At 49.7% G+C, this 21,551-nt stretch overlaps 1 protein-coding gene across 1 annotated transcript; it reads left to right on the forward strand.

Annotated features, from left to right (window-relative positions):
• Window positions 1-4,933: 4,933 nt before the first annotated feature.
• Window positions 4,934-21,286, forward strand: LOC137465842 (zinc finger protein 664-like; the record flags this gene model as incomplete). The annotated part of the gene is given in 2 exon segments (XM_068177857.1): window positions 4,934-5,321; window positions 21,270-21,286. Coding segments are annotated over 2 exon segments (405 nt in total), but the record flags the coding sequence as incomplete, so codon positions are not given.
• Between the last annotated feature and the right edge of the window lie 265 nt (window positions 21,287-21,551).

The raw sequence follows: 21,551 nt of genomic DNA on the forward strand, positions 1-21,551 counted from the left end.
ATCTCCCCCGCCCAGCCATGGGGCTGGGTGGGGGAGGGGAAGCCATGTGGCCTGGTCGAGGTGAGCCGAGGGGGCTGAAGGACTGGAACCGAGCCGGCTCCTGTGGACAGAAGGGTGGAGAGAAGCGGAGATGCCTTTGTCGTTCCCCCCGCCAAGAGGGAAGAGACAGAGAGTCCAGACGGCACCTGTAACTTTGCCGGCGCGGAGGAGAAGGGGTGGGGGAATGCACCCAGCCTTGGCCTTGGGAATCGGCTGCTGGGCAGAGATATCAGCCGTCCAGGGAGTCTGAGCTTTTAACCCTTTCCTGAGAAATGAAGGCTTTGTAAAATATTACTCCTCCTTGATTTGAAGTAGAAGAGAGACAGTCTGGGATCCGAGATGATGGAAGAAGAAATTCTTGAGTTGGAAGGAGATGATGGAGTGGCTTGTGGCTGGACTTTTCTTGTTAGCCATAGACTGAACCAAATTCTCCTGACAGAAGCTGCACTTAGGGGGGTGGTTTGGTGAGCCAAGAGACTTGTATTAGTGATTACCAGCAGAGGATTAGAGAGAACAGAGGAGAGTTGGAGGAGAAAGTGTGGAGAAGCCCTCTATCTTCAAGGAAGAAGAAGAGGAGAAGAAGACCTCTGTTCTTGGACCCTCAGCCCCAGGGGAAAATGGGGGGGACTGTAGTCCCGCAATGAGAAACTGAACTGTTGTCTCTTTTGGTCCATGGCAAAGCATCCTTAAAGGAGCCCTATGAGCAGTCTGTCCATGCACGGTGGTGAGAGCACTGTGACATGGAGAGGAGAGTGTCACCACGGCAGATTTTCTCTGGGCAGTTGCCGTGTGTGACATGGAAACACAAGGGTGGCAATTGTGATTCCTGGGTAGTCTGTGGCACAGGAGAGACTCCTGTCTCCCTTGAAAGATTGAGTATTTGATTATCTGAAGGGTGGCAACTTGATCAGGATCCCGGGTGGTGTCTCACTGTGGTTCCATTTGGAAATTAGGTGGGAATTAGTTGGGAGGAGGAAGAGTGTTTTGGAAGGTCTTCGTCCAGGATTGAGTGTCTGTGTTTTTATAGTAGTAGTAGTTTAATAAAGTTCTTTTCTTTGTTATTAAGCTTGAGCCTGCTCTGCTCTGTTCCTGATCACATCTCACAACAATTATTTTAAAAAGTGCATTTTCATGGGAGCGTTGGCATCGCGCCAGCGTCAAACCATAACATATGTTCTTAGGTATATACGTTCTATAGATAGTTGTTGTTACAAATATTCTTACAATGTAAATGTGTTCTGTGTTTTCATTGCTGTTTTTCTGAAAAGAAACAAGCTTTATTTTTCACACCCCAGTTCTCTTTCCATTTGCATCAGGCACAGGATCCTGAGAGGATCTGGGGGTACCCGGGTGATGCCGATGATGGTGATGGGGATCCCGTGCTGAGTATAAATTTCCATTAAGAATTCCTGGGGGGGGTTTTGTCTATATCCAGGGTTTTGGGGGTCCCGGTGGATTTTTGGGGGTTCTCAGGGGGGTTTTCAGGATTCCCAAAGGGGGGGATCGGGTGATCCCAGGGGGAACCCAAGGCTGGTTTTGGGTACCTGCCGGTGACAGAGATGGGGACCCTCTGCCATGTAAGAACCTTCTCAGGGGCATCTGGGTGTGCTGGGAGCTCTTGTGGGAATTTTGATGTCCTGGGATGGTTTGGGGGGTGTCTGTGTGGGGTTTTTGTGGTCCTGGGGAGTTTTTGGAGGGCCCAGGGATGATTTTGGGGTCCCGGGGATGTTGGGGTGTCCCGGGGGATTTGGGGGTTCCCGGGAGGGTTTGGGGGTTCATGGGCAATGCTGATGACAGAGCTTGGACCCCGTGCCGGGTATGAACCTTCTCACTGCGCACGGGCAGTGTCAGCGTGTTCAGGGAGATCCTGGGGGGCCCGGGGGTCACCCCAAAACCCAGGGGACCCCAAATGCTCAGGGATCCCCCCCAAACTCCCCTCACCGCTGGATCTGCTGCAGGCAGGGGGGGGGGCAGCACTCGGCCCCCACCCCCACCATCACAGGGGGCTGTGGAAGAACTCTGGCGGTGCACGGACAGGTCGGGGGGACCCCCAAAGTCCTGGGAAAGGCTAAACACAGGGGAACTCCCAGGAATCCCCACTGGGGGCTTAGGGGAGATCAAGGACGAGTTTGGGTGAGCTTAATTGTGTCACTATCGTCAGGAAAGGGGACTCCAAGGGTCCCCGGTGTCCCCATTCCCTGCAAAAGGTGGGAAAACCCGGGCTGGCTGGGAGTAGGGGTCCCAGGTGTCCTCGGTGTTGAGGAAAGGAGGGTCTGGGCGCTGGGAAAGGCAGGAATAGGGGTCCAGGGGGTCTCTGGGGGAAAGAAAAGGGGGCTCTGGGTGCTGGGAGAGGCGGCATGGCCCGGAAAGGGGTGCGGGGGTTGCCGGTGCCGGATAAAGGGGGTGCGGGGTGGAATCCCGGCCGGGAATGGGGGTGTGTGGGGGGAGTGTGGTGCCCGGGAATGGGGGTTCAGGGGCCCCTCGGTGCTCCGGAATGGGCGACCAAGGAGTCCTGGTGCCGGGGGTCCCCCTCACCTCTCGCTGCCCCCCCGCGGCCCCAGGAGCGCCCCCAGCCCCAGCGCTGGAGCCATCGCGCTGCTCCTCCTCACTCCCAGTACGATCCCAGTATGATCCCAGTAGAACTCGGTCACCCAGGAGCCGCTCCCAGTATGATCCCAGGACAGCCCAGGCACTGCCACTCCTGGCAACCCCCCCAGCCCTCTCTGCGTTCCGACCTGTCCCGGCTCCATCCCCGCCCCTCCCGCGGCTTCGGGGGCTTCGGGAACGGGGGAGGAGGAGGAGGGAGGGAGGAAGAGGAGCAGCGGCAGCAGGGAGCAGCCGGAGGAGAGGAGAGAAGGAATCGCGTGGCCCTGGCGCTGCCTGAGCTCGCAGCACCTCGGGAGCATCACCCCCATCTCGCAGATGCCCGGGGAGGGGGAGCTCGGCCGAAATATCCTGGGGGCTCCCTGGGTTTGGGATTTTTTTGGGGGAATGTTTGGAGCTGGCAGGGCTCCAAAGCCGAGCCGCAGCTGGTCCTCGGGGGGACATCGGAGGGTCCCCGGGAGGTGTTTTTCGGGGGTCCCAGTGGGCAGTGAGGGCAGCAGAGCCCCGGCGGGGGGACACCGGTTTTGGGGAGCCCCGGGGGAGCCGCGGCTGCCCTGAGCGGGAGCCCAGAGAGAGAAGAGCCCCAGAAGCCCCAGCAGGGACCCCGAGAGGTGGGGACCCCTGGCAGTGCCGGCACCCCGGCAATGGGCTGTGCTGGGGCTGGAGGGGCGGCATGGCCGGGAAAGGGGTGCGGGGCTCCCGGGGCCGCCAGGGGCTGCTCCCAGCAGGAGCCCAGTTGCTCCCAGTTGCTCCCCATTATGATACAATTTGCACGAGCACAGTCCCTGTTGCTCCCACTTTCATCCAGTGTGTTCCCAGTTGCTCCCAGTCACAGCCAGTATGGGGGATGATGTGCCTGGTGTGTTCCCAGTCAGTCTCAGACACTCCCAGTATTAGTCCAGTCCTTCCCAGTATGGTCTAGAGATGAGACCAGTGTGCTCCCAGTCACTGCCAGTATGAACCAGTTGTGCCCCACATGGTTCCAGTTGCTCCCTTTCACCCTCACTTTTGTTCCAGTCACTCCCAGTCTCTCCCAGTGTACCCCAGTTCCTTCCAGCATACTCCCAGTCACTCCCAGTTCCTTCCAGCATGATCCCATTTGTTCACAACCACTCCCACTCAGCCTCAGTGTAGTTGCACTCACTGCCAATATGATCCCTGTCACCTCCAGCATGATCCCAGTTGATCCCAGTATAAGCCCAGTTGTTTCCAGTCACCCCCAGCAAGCACCCAGTGACCCCCAGTTCCTCCCACTTGCTCACAGCACGATCCCAGTTGCTCACAGTTGCTCCCAGTCAAACTCAGTATGATCCCAGTCACTCCCAGTGTATCCTATTTGCGCCAGCATGGTCTCAATTGCCCGCTGCAGGCTCCTACTCTGTCCCAGTGTGATCCCAGTATGATCCCAATATGATCCCAGTCTCCCTCAGTGTGACCACAGTCTGCCCCAGCATGGGCCCAGCTGCTCCCAGTATGATCCCAGTACAATCCCAGTATAAAAAAGTCACTCCCAGTGCTGCCATTCCTGGGATCCCCCAGTCCTCTCTGCGTTCCCCCCTCCCGGATCTCCCGAGAGGAGCCCCAAGGGCTGGCAGTCCCCTGGCAGGGTCCCCAGCAAGGCCCAGTTTGGATGCGCAGCCCCCAGTTCTCCCAGTGTGCCTCTCCTTTTGCCCGGGCCGGGTTCCCCCCGCCCCCAGCGGGTGGGAGCAGCCGAGAGCCCCGCGCTGCCCATCCCGACCTGTCCCGGCTCCATCCCCGCTCCTGCCGCAGGCTGTCAGGGCTGCGGGAACGGGGCACTGAGGGTGTCGCTGCTCCTGGGGGAGGAGGAAGAGGGAGGGAAGAGGAGGCATGGGACGAAGAGGAAGAGGAGGGACAAAGGAGGATCAGGGAAAGAAAAAGGAATCATGAGGTCGAGCCCTCCCTGATTTCGCAGCCCCCCTGGGACCATCACCCCCTCATCCCATGGGTGACCAGATATCCTGGGGGGGTCCCTGGGTTGGGTTTTTGGGGGGATGTTTGGAGAATGAATAACTGCAAAGCTGAGTGGAAAAGGCCCCTTGGGGGAAAATGGGGGGTCCCGGTTTCAGCTGACAGCAGAGGCAGCCTGGAAGAGCAGAGCCCTGTGTCCCCCAGGAGCCCAAAGTGGAGAGCCCAGAGAGGGGGGAGCGCCGTCATTGGCGGGACCCTCAACAGCCTGGAGAGGGGCAGGGGGGACTCCTTGGAGCCCCTGCAGCCCAAAGCAGAGAGGGAGGGGAGAAGGGACCCCGGGAGCCCAAAAAGCCCCGGCATCCTGTGCCAGGAAGGTGGACAGAGCTTCAGCCAGAGCTCGGAGCTGGTGGGCCATGAGCAGGTTCACCATGGGGAGAAGCCCTACAAGTGCTTGGAGTGTGGGAAGAGCTTCAGGCACAGCTCCCACCTGATCCAGCACCAGATGATCCACACCGGGGAATGGCCCTAGAAGTGTGGGGAGTGTGGGAAGGGCTTCAGCTGCAGCTCCCACCTCGTCACCCACCAAGGCATGCACACTGGGGAGAGGCCCTACGAGTGTCCCGAGTGTCAGAAGAGGTTTCAGACCAGCTCCAGTCTCCTCAGGCACCAGCGGATTCACACGGAGGAGAGGCCTTTCCGCTGCCCCAACTGTGGGAAGGGCTTCAAACAAAAGTCCCACCTTGTCACCCACCGGCGCGTCCACACTGGGGAGAGGCCCTACGAGTGTCCCCAGTGTGGGAAGAGCTTCTCCAGGAGCTCTACCTTGACCCAACACCAACGGAGGCACCGGTAAGGGAAATCCTGCAAATGCCTCAGCTGTGGGAAGAGCTTCGTGCCCTGCTCCAACTCCATCCCCCATGGGAGGACCCACTTTGGTCAGAGCCCTGGTGACCCACATTCCCAGTGATCCCTGCTGAGAAGACACCTGGAAGGTGGTCTCCACATCCTCCTGGATCCCCATAGGCACCTGTATGAACACAGGGGCAGGAACATCCATCAGGACTCTGATCTAAACTGGAAATTCACTGGCAGAAAGCGATTTGTTGACTTTACACCCCAAAAAAATCTCACCCACTCTGTCCAGTTATTTCTTCTGGTGGCATCAAGCAGTGCTGCATGATCTTGGAGGTCTTTTCCATTTCAATAATTTTTTTTCTTCACCCTCTCTAAACAACCAAAACTGGGGTGAAAATAAAAAATTGAGCAAAGAGATCTAAAGCTGCACCATTTACCTGGATTTGGGGGTGAATTTGGGGTTGGTTCAATAGAATATTTGGGAGGATTTGGGTGTTCTGAAGCTATCAAAGGCAGGGGACATGTCCACAATCTCATAGGTGTGCCGGCAAAAGGTGTCCACCTGAGCCCGCCTGTTCTCCAAGAATTCTAATTGTCTGTCCCAGTCCCTGGCCTGGGTCTCCCTATCCGGGATGTTCCCCCAAAGTGCCCAAATCACTGCTGAAGCGCCCGAGCTGATCCTGGCTGTAAATGTTCCTGTCCACCAAGCTCTCCTGGTCAGTGCCATGGGAGGTGGGAGTTTAGGGGCTCCTGGGGGGACTGGGAAGGGCTTCTGTCAATCCTGTGGGCATTTGTGGTGCTGGGAGGGGGCTTGGCAGGGTCTATGAGGGAGATTTGGGTCCCTATCAGGGCTGTGTGGCTTGCAGAGAATTTGGGTGGGTCCTGGGGGAGATGGAAACGGGTTTTGGTGGTTCTTGGGGTCATTTATCTTGCAGGGAGTAGTTGGGGGGGGGGGGGGGTCCTGGCTGGGAGCTGTGGGGTGGTTGGAGGAGTCTGGGAGTGGCTGTGGGGCTGGGAGGGCGTTTTTGGGTGGTTGTGACTCCCCCAGACTCCCAAAGCTGCCACCAGACCCCACCCTCAAGATACTGCCAGAGGTCAGTGGCTCCATGTTGGGGTTCATCGTCCTGGCTCTGCAGAAGATATGGGGGGGTCCCCGGGGCCGTGCGTGTCCCCCCAGAGCGTGTGACACCCCCCATCCCATTGTCACCCCCTTGTCCCTCCCCACAGGGCTCCAGCCCCAGCTCCTGCTCCCCCAGAGGGAATTTGGGGAGGGGGCAGGGGGGTGTGCAGCCCCCGCCGGGGGATGGCCCCGGCCCAGCCCCTTTGTTCAGCACCAAGCTGGGCTCGGGGCCGCAGGAGGAAGAGGCCGGTGGGAAGCAGATCCTGCAGCTGGGACAGTGCTGGGGGTCAGGGCAAGGGCCTGCCCTGCACACCTGGCTCAGGAGTGACCCTGCCCCGGCAAGGGAGCGGGACATTCCCATCCCCAGGGATCAGGGCTGGGAGCAGCACTTGGGGCACGAACATGGAAATACTGGGAGCGACTGGGAGCACACTGAGGGCGTGAATTATTCCCCCGCCTCCACCTTCTCCGGCCGCCCTGCCAGCTGAGAAATGCTCGCTGGGCCTCGGCCTTGGCCAACAGCCCCTGGGCTCAGCTCCTTGGAGCTCATCACAAACACTGTCTGCTCCAGGCACTGCTGCTGCCCAACCAGCTCCTGGCTGCTTTAGGAGCAGCCCTGGGAAGTGTTTTTGTTCCCTCAGTGACACAACAGCCCTGTTCTCACCCTGCCAAAGAAAGCTGTGGATGCCAAGTGCAGCCAGGATGAAACATTGCTGGCACTGAAGCCCCTCTCTTGAGGCCCTACAGACAGCGCTCCAAAAGGAGCCCCTTGGAGCTCTCCTGGGCCAGCGACTCCCTCGGAGTGGGGCCTCTCCAAGCCGGGAACTCTCCCGTTTGCTGCAATCGGGGATCCCCAACAACGAGGGAGCCTGGGCCGATCCCCCCACTCCTCCAGGCTCAACCCTTCCCCCGCTGGGGAGATGCCAAAGCATCGGCAGGGAGCATTTCCCTGCCCTCAGGGGAATTTCTCACAGGTGCCTTGCACTGACTCTTTGTGTCTGTGTGCACACAGGAGTGCCTGTGCTCGGGAAATGTGGCAGAAATGCTGCTCTCTGAGGGGTCTGAGTGCCTTGGATAGCTGAGCCAGTCAGGCCTGTCAGTAGGGTTAAATCACAAGGTCTAAGCTAAGTTAATTTGAGCTAAGAGTTGTTCTTTGCTAAGTTTTTACATTTAAAATATAAGTCAAGTTGAATATTGTTAAATGTTATTTCTCAGTTAAATTGCAAAGTCATAGGTTATAAGTTCGGTTAAATACTGTAAAGTGCTGTTCTTTTGCTAAATTGTGAAGTTGAAGGTGGAAGTTAAGGTATAAGTTAAGTCCTGTTAAGTTTGAGCTCTGTAAGCTCTTGGGCAGAATCTGCTCTATGGCCTCATACCCGACTCTATGATGTCACAGTCCACTCTCTCATGTCACAAAACCCTCCCTGTGATGTCATACTGCCACTCTGTGATGTCACAGCACACACTTTGACCTCACTGCCCGCTCTATGATGTCATACAGCCATGCCATGATGTCACAGCCTGCTCTGTGATGTCACACTGTCCCCTCTATCACGCCTTAGCTGCTTGATGACCTCACACAACAAACTCTGTGATGCCATAGCCCAATCTGTGACAGCAGCACCTCTGTGGCTGTGTCATGGAGGCACAGAGCAGCTGTGATGTCAGAGAGGGGCTGTGTGACAGCACAGCGTGGGTTGTGTGAGGTCACAGATTGGGCTGTGACATCACAGAGTTTGTTGCATGAGGTCATCCTCACGAGGGGATCCTGCGGCCCGAGCATAGCATTCCTTTGCACTGCGCTGGCCGCCAAACGAGCCCACTTGGCCTCAAAAACCTCAAACTGAACAGAGTCAAAAAGAGCATGTGCCGCAGAACGGATGTCGGAAGGTGTCAGCATCTAAGCAAGGAGCATTCGGATCATCTGCATAACTTCAGCAGACCCGACACCACGCAGGGCAACGGTGTCACGGATTTCTTTCACTATCTTAAACGATAAAGGCTGATGGGTGCTGCGAGTAACGCCCCTAAGCACAGGGAAAGCCTTGGGACCCCCTGGCAAGGTCGCATCACCTGCCGTGTCCCGTCCCGTGGGCTCCACAGGGACAGCAGCAGCCGCCTGACTGCGAGGCAGTGCAGCATCACTTGACACCACGCTCCCCGCAGCATCAGCAGAGCCAGAGGAGCCTCCTCCGCGATCCTGCAGGCGCTGCGAGGAGGCAGAGTCGCACATCTCCTCAGCCTTATCCAGGACCTCCTGCCAAAACCGCCCGCGGTGCCTCGGACGCACGGTCACCTGGCAGGCGGGGAGGGTCCACAGAGCCGACGGGGAGGGTCCGCGGCCACGGGAACCCACCGGCCTCCCGCCGGCCGCGTCAGCAGCCGCGCTCAAGGTAAACAGCCCCGCGCCCCGCCGCAGCCTCAGCCCCCGCGGCAGGCGGGGGAGCGGGGCCGAAGCAGCCGGCAGCTCGGCGGTGCCGCCCGCCGCAGCGCTGGCAGAGGGCACCGCGGCGGACACAGGCGCCGGCGCGGAACGCAGACCCGGCGCGGCGCCCCCCGCCCCCGGCGCGGGGCAGGGATGGGGCGCAGAGAGAGACGCGGTGTGCGGAGCCGCGGCACCGCGGGCCGACACGAGGGAGCCCGGCACGGCCCAAGGAGCGGCGGAGCCGTGCCGCGGAGCCGCGCAGCGGGCACCGCCCCCGCCGGGCGGAGCGGGGCGGGCTGCCCGCCTGCTGGGCCGGGGCCCGACGGAACAGCGGCCAGCGCCCCGGCTCCGGCGGCTCCCAGTGCCGCCGCACGCCCAGCAGGCTGCGCAGGCTCGGGAACGGGAGACGCCGCTGCCCCGCAGGACGAGCCCGGGGTCGGAGCGGGCGAGCCCGCTCCCGCCGCCCCCAGGGCTATGTCGTGGAAACATTGACATGACAGCTTTTACTGAGGATAGCTCTGTGGAAAATCAGAAGTGTGGCAGCTTCACCATTTGTTAACTAGAACAGAAACTCAAGGGGAGAATGAATTGCAAGAGAAACTGTTTTGAAGGCCCAAATAGCTGTTTTTTCACCACTCTGACCCCTTCCCCTGCTGAGCAGATTGATAGCCCAGATCCCAAGGTGCACTATTTCCACTCGAGCAGAGCCTCCTGAAGGTGCTAATGGCTGACAACGTTTTCGTGTGGAGCAAGGAGATGTCTCCTCCCTGTTAATTGCAATCGATGTACGATGTTTCTCTATCAAGCACTGAAATGCTTTAAAGAGAAGTGTTTGATTCCTGGTTTAAAGAACTGTTTCAGCCATGACCTGGGAGGCAGAAGGTGCCTCAAGGAATGCTCTGGAGTGCTTTATGTAGGAGTCAGATAACGGGATTGCAGTGGCCCCGCTCAGGGAGGAGGTAGGGTGGATGTTTGCTGCTGTTTTAAAGGTGTGAACAGGCGATAAGGAGCAGCAGAAACACGGGGTTTACAGATCCATTGATTATGCGATCACTCCATTCAGCCAAGTAAAGGTTTTTGTGATTTAGACAATTTACCTTTGAAAGGAAGAAAAAAAGGTTGAAGAAGATACAGATGGGCACAAACACAGGAGATGAGCACTGATGTTAGGGTATGGGGAGAAGCAGAAGAAGGCAATTTGAAGGAAGATGAGGGAAGCTCTCAGGGTGTCAAGAGGCCCTTGAAAGGGACCCATCTGTCTGCAATTTCCTGCCCTCTCAGGTGGAAGGAGTGATTAATGACCAGGAAGGGATATGAGGGATGTGTAGACAGCTGAGGGTCTTTTGTAGAAGTTTCTGAAGCTTTAAGTAGTCTGCTGAGTTTCTTGCAGCGGAGAATCTGAGCCTTGTTTGTTGGGAAGCTTTGAGAAGGTGATGTTGAGCTATCTCAATTGAAAGAAAATCTACTGTGGTCTGAAATGTTTTCTACCACTGAAGAACCAGTACTGGGGTAGAAATGTGCTCTAACCAGGTAGGAAGCTTTTCTCTTTGTGGGGCAATGTGGAGAATGAGGGAAGACCTAGTAAAACTGGGGGAGGATAAGGCTGGAAAACTGTGTGCTGAGATGTTGATTGGAAAATACAGGGATGGGGCAGCAAATGGAAGTTGCTGTTGGAGAAGAATAATATGATTGTGTTAGAAAGCTAAGTTTTTGGGACATGGCCTAGAGAAATGAAAGAGCAGGCAGGGGGAAATGTGGGAGAAGGTGAGGTTTGTGCATTGGGGCAGTACAATCCAAATAATAGGTTTTAATAGTGCTTTAAGATCCAGGACTGGCTCAAAAGTCACTCTAGAAGGAAAAGAACATTTCACTCTTTTAGATGTAAATAGCTGGATTGATTTCATGCAAAGAGAGAAACATGATCTTTTTGAGAAAGAGTGTTGGTTTTGTTCTATTGGGGATTTTGGACTTACCTGATGTAGAAGCACTGGCTGGTAACAAGAGATGCAGACAGAGGATCAGAGCCAGGATAGAAGTAAACCAGCCTGATTATGTCGTGGTAAAAGAGCTTGGTGGAGATGATAAGGAAACACATTGGCAGATATTAACACTGTTAATTAACATTCAGCCTTCATCTGCATGAAGAGCTATCTCACAGTAATTTGGTAGTGGCAATGGAGATGAAGAATAGATGCAAGATTGGATGCAGCTGGCAAAGAGCACCCTAGATCCTCAGGATGAAGGATAGTCTGCTGGCTGTGATGCAAGGCATCAAGGGGGAGAGGAGCTGTAATAGGAGGGATCTGGCACTTGAATGAAGAGAATCAATCAGTGGTTGGTAACTGGCCATGGTAGACATCTGGCAGCATGACTGTACAGCTGTGACCCTTGCATCTGGAGACAGTTACATGGGTTTGTGTCCAAAGCAGGAGTTTCAACAGGAATCTGAACTCAAGTGCAAAGTCATTCCTCACTGATTGATGGGTGTGCAGTAAGTCAAGGGTGCACCAGAGCAAAGCTCCCCCCTGGCTGCCTGTTCTGGCAGTTTTAGGATCATGTTGGCCAAGGGAGCAAGCCTGAGGGTGCCATCACGCTGGGGATATATCTGGCATGGTGGAGGTGGATTCAACTCCAGACCTGTCACCTGTCCCCACTCCTTGGTGATGAGCAGTGACACAGCCATGGCTTTGCCTGTGGATTTGTGGCTTTCCAACCTTCCTTTGCTTGTCCTTAGAAGAAAGACAAGAGATGATTCTTGTTCTAAAATTAAATAGCTTTGCTCCATTGCCAATGAAGAAAAAAGCAAGAGTTCATTTTTTTCATCTCCCTTAAAGGATGCCAAACATGGACTGAATTCCTCAGGGCATCTGTAGCACTGCCACTCTGTCTTCTTGTTACTGTGACCATCTTCATCACCACATTTGATGTGCAAATGTGGAAAGCAAGGCTTGGGTTTATAATGGCTAATTGCTGATTCTTTTTAACTGCTCTGCTCTATTGGAAAAGGGAGAACAAGTGTGTGAGTTGCTTTTTTTTCCTTCCTGAGCTGCTCACAAAGTGGAGTGAGACAGATACCTCCTAGTCATACACCTCACAGAATGGTTGAGCAAATGTAAAAAGAGCTGTACATACTGACTAGGCAAAGAAAATCAGCTCAAGCTGCTTCTTGGAACTGTCCTTATTAGTTTGAGGGTTGTCTGGACTCTGATGCTAATGGTGCACAATGTTTTGGGAAGCGTTTAGGCCAGCTGGATTAAGATACATTAGTGTTCCCAACCAATGATAGGACCAGTCTTGCTGGCACCTGCTCCCCAGTTATTTCTGATTCAGTGAGATGAAAAAAAATCAGGTGATAGAGAAACCTGTAGGTTAGCTTTTGTCATAACTAGTATTAACTACTACTGATCAAAAGAAAGATGATGTAACAAACCCATTTTGCACCATAGTATACCCATTAACAACCCATTTTGTATCATCCATGTGAATGTAAGTGCTAAAAATGAAACTAGCCACAGCCCCAGGGACATAGGTCTGAAAAAAATTAATCTTTAACAACAAAATGGAGAAGGAGTAGAAGTAAGAATGGAAATGAATTTTTTGAGAAGGATTTGTTAGCATCAATATGTTCTAGACACAGCTCTGGCAGAAGCACAGCTGTCCAGCTTTCAAGGTCTGCCTGCTGCAGCACCAGGCAGAGGGACCTGCAGGGAATGTGCCCTTTGTAGCAAGGGACTCAAATTACACTAATTATTCCTGTTTCTTGAAAGGGCTAATTAGCTCAAGAGTTGTGCAGAAGGGCTACCTGCCTTCCAGGGGCCTCCTCAGGCCCCTTGGTTTCACCTGAGGCCATTTGGACATAATGGCTAATTGAAGCAGAGTGGGTTCAGATACCTGTGTATCATGGAGCTTTGCCCCTAGCAATTGTCAGCTTTCAGAAAAAGAACAAACAACGAGTAATTGGCTTCACTTTTTTACAGACTGATTGTTCTAAGGGGCCTAAGCAGAGCAGTTTCTTTAAATTCAGGATGGACAGGTGCATCTGCCAGTTACTTCTCACCTAGGAGAAGTATCCAGCAAGCACTTGTCTTTGCTCATATTGCATATTTGTGAGTAATTAATTTGGCATTAAATTTTTGGTGGTTGTGTTCTGCATACTGGTTTGTGTTTTCTTGGGAAAAGCAAAACCCATATTGCCTGTTTAGGTAGTTAAATCAGAAAGTTTGACTGTGTGGCTGAGGAAGAATTGCTGTGGTGGACTCTTCCTCGTGGATAACTCTTCTTGAGTCTGCTGCCATTGCTGTCTGCATCCTTACCATGTCACGACATTGCAGTTTGATAATGCATGTGATTGTGAAAGTGGAAAAGTGTGACCTTGAGAAGGATGCAGTAGGATAGGGAAAGAAATACGGAGTTGAGGCGACAATAAAGAATTGTGAGTAAATATGAATCTTCAAAACGACACATTTTCTGCCTTGAGATTTTGTATGCATGTGTACCGTCTATGTACATCTAGCTGGTCTTTTTTTGGTTTTGGTTTTGTTTTTTTGGGGGGTATTTTTTTGGTGTTGTTTTATGGTTTTTTGGGTGGGTTTTTTTTGTTTTGTTTTGGTTTTTTTTTTTCTGTCTTATGGGCTTCAGATAGTGATTCTCAAGAGAAATAACACTGGTTGGAAACAAAATTGGTGGTCTTTGAGCTCCAGGACTGATGAGTAGTGAATAGTTATTTCATTCCATATTTTTGTTACATTATTTTTAATCTCTTAAAACCTTACTTTGTGCTTTAAATGACAGGGGAAAAAAATCAGTTATTTGGGCTGATGTTTTCCTGTAGCTTCTGATTTGGTGTATTAACCAGAGGCAAAAATGTTATGTTGTGCAAAACACTAAAAAAACAAAAAAGATGAACCTGTTTCTTATGTGTAGTTGAATTAGGACAAATACAAATATTTTGATGAATGGAAACAGTGAAGAGCTCAGTCCTTTGAAAAAGATATGCTGATTTGAAACTTTTACATTTCTGATATTAAAAAAATGTGGAATTGTAGAAAAGTAGAGCTGGAAGACATCATGAGAGCTTATATTGCTGATTTCTTCCCTGTGGCCAGAGCAACTCAACCTGAACTATTTGGGACAGAAATGTATCCAGCCTATGCTTCAGAAGGTCTGGGCTACTGAGAATAGAAAATTTCAGGAACCTGTTCTCACACATCATTGCTATTGCTGTCAGGAACTTTTCTCTTAATACTCAGTTTGCATTTTCTTTGTAGGGACTGCAGGTTTTGATTCCTCTCCTGCCCATGACAAACCTGAAAAGAAATTTGTTCCCTTCTTGAAACAGCCCTGCTCAAACCCGTCCTAGATGGGATTAGGATAATATATTAGGATGAAATTAAAGCATTTGAAACAATTCTAAATTCCTTTTTTTTCTTTGCAGGCTGAATACTCAGCTTTAAGAAGATGCAGTGTGGGAAAGAAAGAGAAGCACCAAGAACTGAGCAGGCTTATACAGCTCAACAAAGCCAAAAGCAGAGAAGAGCCTTCTTAACTCCAGATTTGATTCCTGGTTTGTTACACAGACCATCTTCCTTACCTAAGAAGTACTGAGCTTCTCACCAGGGACACTTGTCATTTAAAGCAGCATAATTTAGAGACATTGGTCAGTTTTGAATCCAGCTGCTCGTGGTTCCGTGTGAGCCGGTTTCCGTGAGATTGAATCAAGACTCTTTGCAGTGTCTCTGGTAGATGGGATATGCAAAGGGGCACATGGTTTATATATGGTGAAGAGAAGCACTGAAAAGAGATGCTGTGAAAACCCTAAAAGCTGTCTCTGAAATTCCATCGTTTTTTACTGCATAATTAAGCACTTTTGCTGACACATCCTCCCTTATGATTCCCTTTAAGGTGGAGCATCTGGCCGGGTGTTGCACAAGAGCCCAGTTTTCTTCTCCCTATACAACGGAGTTTTGATTAATTAATCATGGCTTCTGTTTGAATAATACATTCAAGAGGCACTTGAATGTTCTAGGACAAAAGTAAAATTAAAAAAAAGAATGCACACAAAGGGAAATACTGCTCTGTCTTGTGAAATGACACGTTCTCTTCAAATGGCAGGACTGTTCTAAATGTGTTACTGGTCAGGCTGTATTTCTTTTCCTGCTTGTTTCTTTTCATGTCCATTTCACATGGTGATAGTCACTTGCCTCAGCAGGCTTTTAAGTCACCAAAATATTGAATTTTAACATGATATGGAAGAATGGTACAGTTAGGACAAATATGCTTTTTGAGACAATGCTTTGCTATATTAAAAAGTAAGGAATTATGAAGCTTTCATATTGTTGGCTGCTGTCCATTTTTATTTATGACTTCACAAGAGCAGCTTCGTGCTGATAGGACCAGAGCAAGTTGAGTAGTTGTACTTCTACAAATTTCACTATGGTTTCAGCTCTTGGTCTGAGATTTTTTTTTTTAAATACTGAGGGTTGGACTAAGCTTGCCTTCATGTAATTTGAGCTTTTTGGAGTTGCTCAGTGTTTCCTGTGCATGCTACTGAAGCAGCATGCTGATGTTGGATCATGCATATTCAGTGTGTCTGGTAAATAGAGCTCTTTGCAATCCTCATGTTCTATTGACACTTTTAAAAGAGGTCTTAGTAGCAGTGACAGAAGAGATAAGGTGGTGCTGTGTGTTGAAGTGAGAGCGAGGTCCTGGCTAGCTCTTACTGCTGAAGAGATGGCGTGTGAGAGGAGACCACTGCTGAAATCCTGGCTGTGCAAAGCTAAGGCAGCTTCTGTCCCTGGCCTAAAGAGACAAAGTGCTGCCTTTTCCCTAGATGAAGGACCATGGGGAAATCAAGGTTTCATGCAATTGTTTCTGTGTCTCTCAACTGGTGATAGCAGTAAAGCACAGGGTGCACCTGCAGCCTCATTTGGGTCTGTCTTCCTAGGTGACTGAGCAGGAGAGCTTTCCAGTCTTTATATGCTGTCAGATGTGACACTTGGCCAAAAGCCCCTACTCTGAAAATGCAACAAAGTGAAGCCCATATGACTGCTGAGATCTCACTAGATGGAGCAGGGAAGCACTGCTGGATGTTATCCATGGAGGCTCTTTCAAGAGCTTTTCTCCCCTTCTGCCCCCTTTAATCCATTTTCAAGCCTAGCAATGCCTCATGTTTACCCAGCAGGCCCACATGAAAAGGTCACTTCTATTTCTTTGACCTTTTTCAGCTCAGTAAACATCGGCAGCTGGAAATCCTTTCTGTAGACATGTCAGCTGCAGTGAAATGGTGCTGCAGGTAGTGACATGCATACAGAGCATCTCTGATCTCTGATGTTGTTTTCCCATCAACACAGAAGTTTTCCCAACATGTTAGTCCTTGTGACACCAATTGCTCTCAGGGAGCTTGTGGAAGGGTTTTCTTTCCCTTTTCCCTTGGCATTGTTTGGGTGCTCTCCTTATTTTGAAATGAGATAGTAAATATTTGCAATCTTGAATTTGTAGATGTGCCGGTTATCACTAATGTGTGGTCATGGGTTTTATATCCCTCAGGTGTTAGTACCAGTTTGTTGGGATAGGAGGAAAATTTTTTCCTGACAGTTTCTTTCCTAAATTTTTCTGTGAACTGGGAGACCATGTCTAAGACCTGGATGAACTAGTTTTGGTGAGGATGAAGGGGAAGGAGAACAGCAACCTTCGGGCTGAATCTTGAATTGTGACCTTCTACCCAACATCCACCAGAACCAACTGCTGAAATTAATGCCCCTGCTGTGGAAACACAGACACAGTGTGTGCACCGTGAGTCGAGCTTTGTCCTGCTTTGGTTTAAGAAGTTAGGTTCTAGTAGCTCTAGTCCAGCTTTGGATGTTCTTTCTAAAACAGAAGTTAAACTACAACGTGTCTCTCCAATGCCAACCTTAAGCCATGGCCAGGTATTGCCATCAGTCTCTGCTGCAAATCCTGGAGAGTCTCATCAGCCAGAAGGCTCGTGGGAAGTGATGAAAAGCAAGTTGTCATGTTGTGTTCAAATTATAAGTGTTTTTGGGTGGAGCGTTAGCTTCACAATTCCCATGAGGCAGGTGATGTTTTTCTGCACATCCTGTGCAAAGCTGAACGCCATTTAATACCTTTGATTTCTGATGAACATGACTGTCTTTACTGACTGAATTATATCCAGCATTCCATCTGCAGGGTGTTTTTCATCTTCTGGAATATAGTAAAGAATTTGTTTTCATAAATTTGGAAAAAATTTTGACAAATTGTACAGCTGGATTAGTGCCGCTCAAAAACTAGGACTGTTTTTGGGAAGTTTCTGCTCTGTGTCAAATTAATGATCTGTTACAAAACTTTCAAAAAGCACAATAACTGTAAAAATAATTTCTGGGTAATGATAGGAACACCACTGGGTACGCTCTAAATCCTTTTGTCCCTTGTTAATACCTCATTTTGATTGTTGCATTTTGAATACTTGGATTAGGACAGTGACATGTTCTGATAATTTCTGTTGAATGCATGAACATCTGGATTTGTTGTGTTTTAGTGTTGTTTGCTGTTGGCTAAGGATGAAAGAAGAGATCAGATGGTTTGAAGTTGACTTTTTTTTGTTTTTCAAAGTTGTCTTTGTTCATAAGCAGCAATCCAGGAGCTGAGCAATGGTTCTAATTGTGACTGACAAGCCATGATGGAAGGAGGAAAATGGGAGTGATGATCTATTGCCTGTGCTAGCTCAGCAGTGAGAGAAAAAATCTGAAAATTGCTCCTTAAAATTGTCCATGCTTTGCCTAAAGGAGAGATGAGGTTGCAAAAAGAAGGTACTTAATTATGCATTGAGCAGTCTTGAGTATGCCATGTGCAGATTTGAGACCTGCTGCTTGCCCAGAAAATAAGAAGTATTTGGCACCTGCAGCCTGGTGACCCACGAAGGAGGGCATGGTCTCTCTGACCTGTGCCAGCTTAAAGGGGTAAAAAGTGAACCCCCTGTGCCCATGGATTATTGGAACCTGAGCAGAAGCCAACGCCCCATTAACAGGCCACAGTTAATAGGTTTACCCCCTTGTCCCTTCCCTCTGTTTTGAATATTTTGGGATTTCATACAGTACCTTGATGGCTATCACCTTGTGCCATTAAACAGTAATGTCAAGGAAAGGATGTTCCATGGGGTGTATTTAATGACAGGAATATTGTTTCATGCAGTGTGCTGCATGCAGCTGGCTGAGCGTTCCTTTGAATAGTTCCCACATCTCTCATGTTTGTTGGAGGGACTGTGCTGCCAGCTCTGAAGAATGGAGAGATTAATCTCTGCTACACTTGCTCTGGACAAATACCTTTTAAAATTAAAACACCTCTTCTGTGTTAAAAGTTAGAGAAGAAAAAACATCTGTACTGTAAAAACTAGTGCCTGAGCTCCTGCTAGGAGGTGATGCAACTTGCAAAGGGTGAGCCAGGAAATGTCTTGAATGTTTCTTTAAAGACCTTTCCCTCTAGGAGTGCCTCACCAATTTCCTGTTCATGTCCACATGACCAGGTTTCATTCCTGAAGTTTAGCTTAATTTCCAAGAGGTGAATTCTACCTTAGTGAATAACAACCTTCCTGTACATAAAATAATTGCAATTAAAAATGAGGCAGAAGGAGGGAAGATGCAAGTGTACCATCTCCCTGAATCTTGAAGCTGGGGTTGGGTGCCAGAGTCCTGGATGGTGCAGTGTGGTGTCTGCACACTCAAGTGCCACTCACTCCTCACCAAGGATTTGTCTTCTGTACTCTCTCTGGTAAAAGTCACATTGGTCTCAGGCTTGGGTTTTTTTCCTTCTTGTGCTTGGGGAGATTTGAACTTTACATTGACTAATGTGTGTTTGCTTCAGCTTACTCAGGAAATTCTTAGCACCTGGAGGATATTCAGTCTAGTGTTGACAAAAGCCCTCTTTCCACTCTGCATGTGGCATTGCACCATCCCCTGCTGAAATGACACAGGGTAATGCTGCTGCTAAGAGAGACAGGAGTGCACCATGTTCCCAATGCAGCAAGCAGAGAACCTGGGGGAAGAACAGAATAAACATGCTGGTGCTGTTACATAGGGATGATTTTTGTCTGCTTAGGCCCTGTAGAAACAAAGGGAGGAATTTGCAGAGGTAAATAGCAATTATCTCGGTGGGAATATGGCCAGGGCATCAGGATTACCATTAATGAAAAAATGCAGTAGGAGTGATCTTTAATGCTTCTTGGAATTAGGGCATTGGCTTGGCTTCACATCTGATCTGAAAGGTAACAATTCCTGAAGCACAGCACAAGATGGCTTGGTTCAGCACTGGATGAAAAAATGATGTCGTTATTTTGTAAATAAAAATTAAAAAATTCTGCTGGCTGTCCTTACACCGCAGGGTACTGGAAGGAAACACCAAGTGAAGTACTGCCATGCCTTTTTGGACGTGTTCCATCCCAGCTGGCAGCTGGACATGCACGGTGCCTTTGCTCTGTCCTGCTCTTGCAGTTGCACTGTGTTCTTAGGGACATGTTTCTAAATACCACAACGTGTCTGAAGCTGGTCACCCTTGTCCTTGCAGGTGTGCCCAGTGGCTGTAGTGACTCTCCTGTCATTATTGTAAACACAAATTTGCTCCTCCCATCCGTGGGTTAGAGATGTACCAGTTCCATGATACTGGAATCATGCTCTTCAAAGTTTGCCACCCTCTCTGGGGAAAACCAAACTTGCTGAGCAGTTCATTTTCACACAGGGAGGTTCCCAGTTATTATCCCTAAGGAAACGTTTAGAAGAGCCTCAGCATCTCTGAGTATTGGGCTGCAAAACCTCAAACCTCGTCCATTGAAAGCTTCCTTGGACCTGATCAATTCATTTGTAGCCACTCTAACCATGAATATAAATGTTGCTCACCTGATTAGCCTGTTTTATAGCACTTCAAAAGCCTTGATAAGACGGGTCAATTGAATAAATACCTAATGAGTGCTGAGACTCCTTCCTTGCAAATAAATAAATAAAGTATAGCACAAACTCTAGGTAATGCTTTCAATCAATCAGCAGAAATCCTTCTTTGGCTGCAAAGATGAAGCCTGAGATGATAAAATGGAGTTGCTTTGGATGTGCTACATTGAATATGTTATTTTTTTCTCCCTCACAGTAATAAGGACAAACACAAGTCTTTTCTCTTCCAGCTTAAATGCAGTTTGCTGGCAGTTTCACATCCTCTTCTAGTCTGTAGTACTTGCAGCACTGCTATTTTAATATTTTACAGGAGTGTGGCCTGCTAGTACTGAGTTTACTGGTTTCTATTGCTTTTAACAGGTACAGTCAGTGGTGGGTAGGTTGGGACTGCAGAATGGAAAGCTTTTCTTTTTGGGTGGTTCTGTTGCCATTCCTTAACTCTCACGCCCCCACAGCCACTCACACGGAGATCTTGTTGGTACTAGCAGTTTGGTTTTGGAATGCAGATTTAGAGCCATAATAAAACATGGCAGCAGAGGATGCTGTCTTGATAATTGCTGTAGGAAAATACTTGAGAGAATGCTGGAACTCCTAAAGAAGGGGGCACTTTAATGTTCATCCCTCTGATCTCTTATTGTGGCTAAGAAAGACCAACATGGTGCAGGTACTCTAGAAGCAAAAAAAGTGTTCTCAGCATGGTTCATGATGGCTGATGGTCCACACTGCCTTTGGTCCCTCGTTTTGACCTTTCCTGGGCACTGCACTGTGCATTGACACATTTGGTTCTTTCTCGGCAGCTCAGGTTTACGGATGATCTACTGAAATCCTGTGCGTTTTACGATGAAACCACACAAGAAGTGGCTGTGATCATTCCTGCTGGGGGTTTGAAAGATCTGCTGAATTGATCTAGGACTCTAACAGTGAGAATAAAAGCACTTGCTTTTAAGCAGAGTGATTTATATCCCATGCTTGATTTGATTCTGTTTCTCTAAACCCTTATTTCAGTAGCACAGTTAACACGCTGGCTGGGTCCAGTTGGAACAATAACAAAACTGGGGAAGATTTTAAACAGATCTCAGGTCAGAGTGCAGCTTCAGCCTGTTCCCCTGTAGCCACCTGTGTACTCAGAGTGGCAAAGGCAGCAGTGAAAACACTGCACTTCTACTGAATGCGATTCAATCAGATCTTTGTGAAATCCCTGGATTTTTTTGCTGCCTAATAATGACTGTGAACCGCTTGTTCTTCATAAGCACAGAGTTTGGCCCTTTTCTCTCATCTTCAGATCTTACTGAAAATTCACTTTCAACATCCTTCTTCTTTGGCTAGGTTTGGCATAAATTAACAATCTTTTTTCCTCCTTTTTCAGGTATAGGAGCCTTTTAAAGGTAGCAGGTATTGTCTCGAGTTTTCCTCAGCATCATAATATATGGATATGAATGTCAGGTTCTTCAAATCTTAGAACCTATGTGTAACTTCAGTAGTAAAATTGCAAATCTTTTTATGACACCTTTTAGGTAATTCCATGAGTAATCCAACCTTCTGCAATATGACTAATTAAAGAATGAAGCAGCAGACTTCCAAGCTGGAAGAAATTATTCATATTTTCCTGGCATTTTCTAACAAGAATAGTTTTTGTCTGGCAACTCCC

Source organism: Anomalospiza imberbis, unplaced genomic scaffold (genome assembly GCF_031753505.1).
Source record: "Anomalospiza imberbis isolate Cuckoo-Finch-1a 21T00152 unplaced genomic scaffold, ASM3175350v1 scaffold_114, whole genome shotgun sequence".
In the NCBI taxonomy this organism is placed as follows: domain Eukaryota; kingdom Metazoa; phylum Chordata; class Aves; order Passeriformes; family Viduidae; genus Anomalospiza; species Anomalospiza imberbis.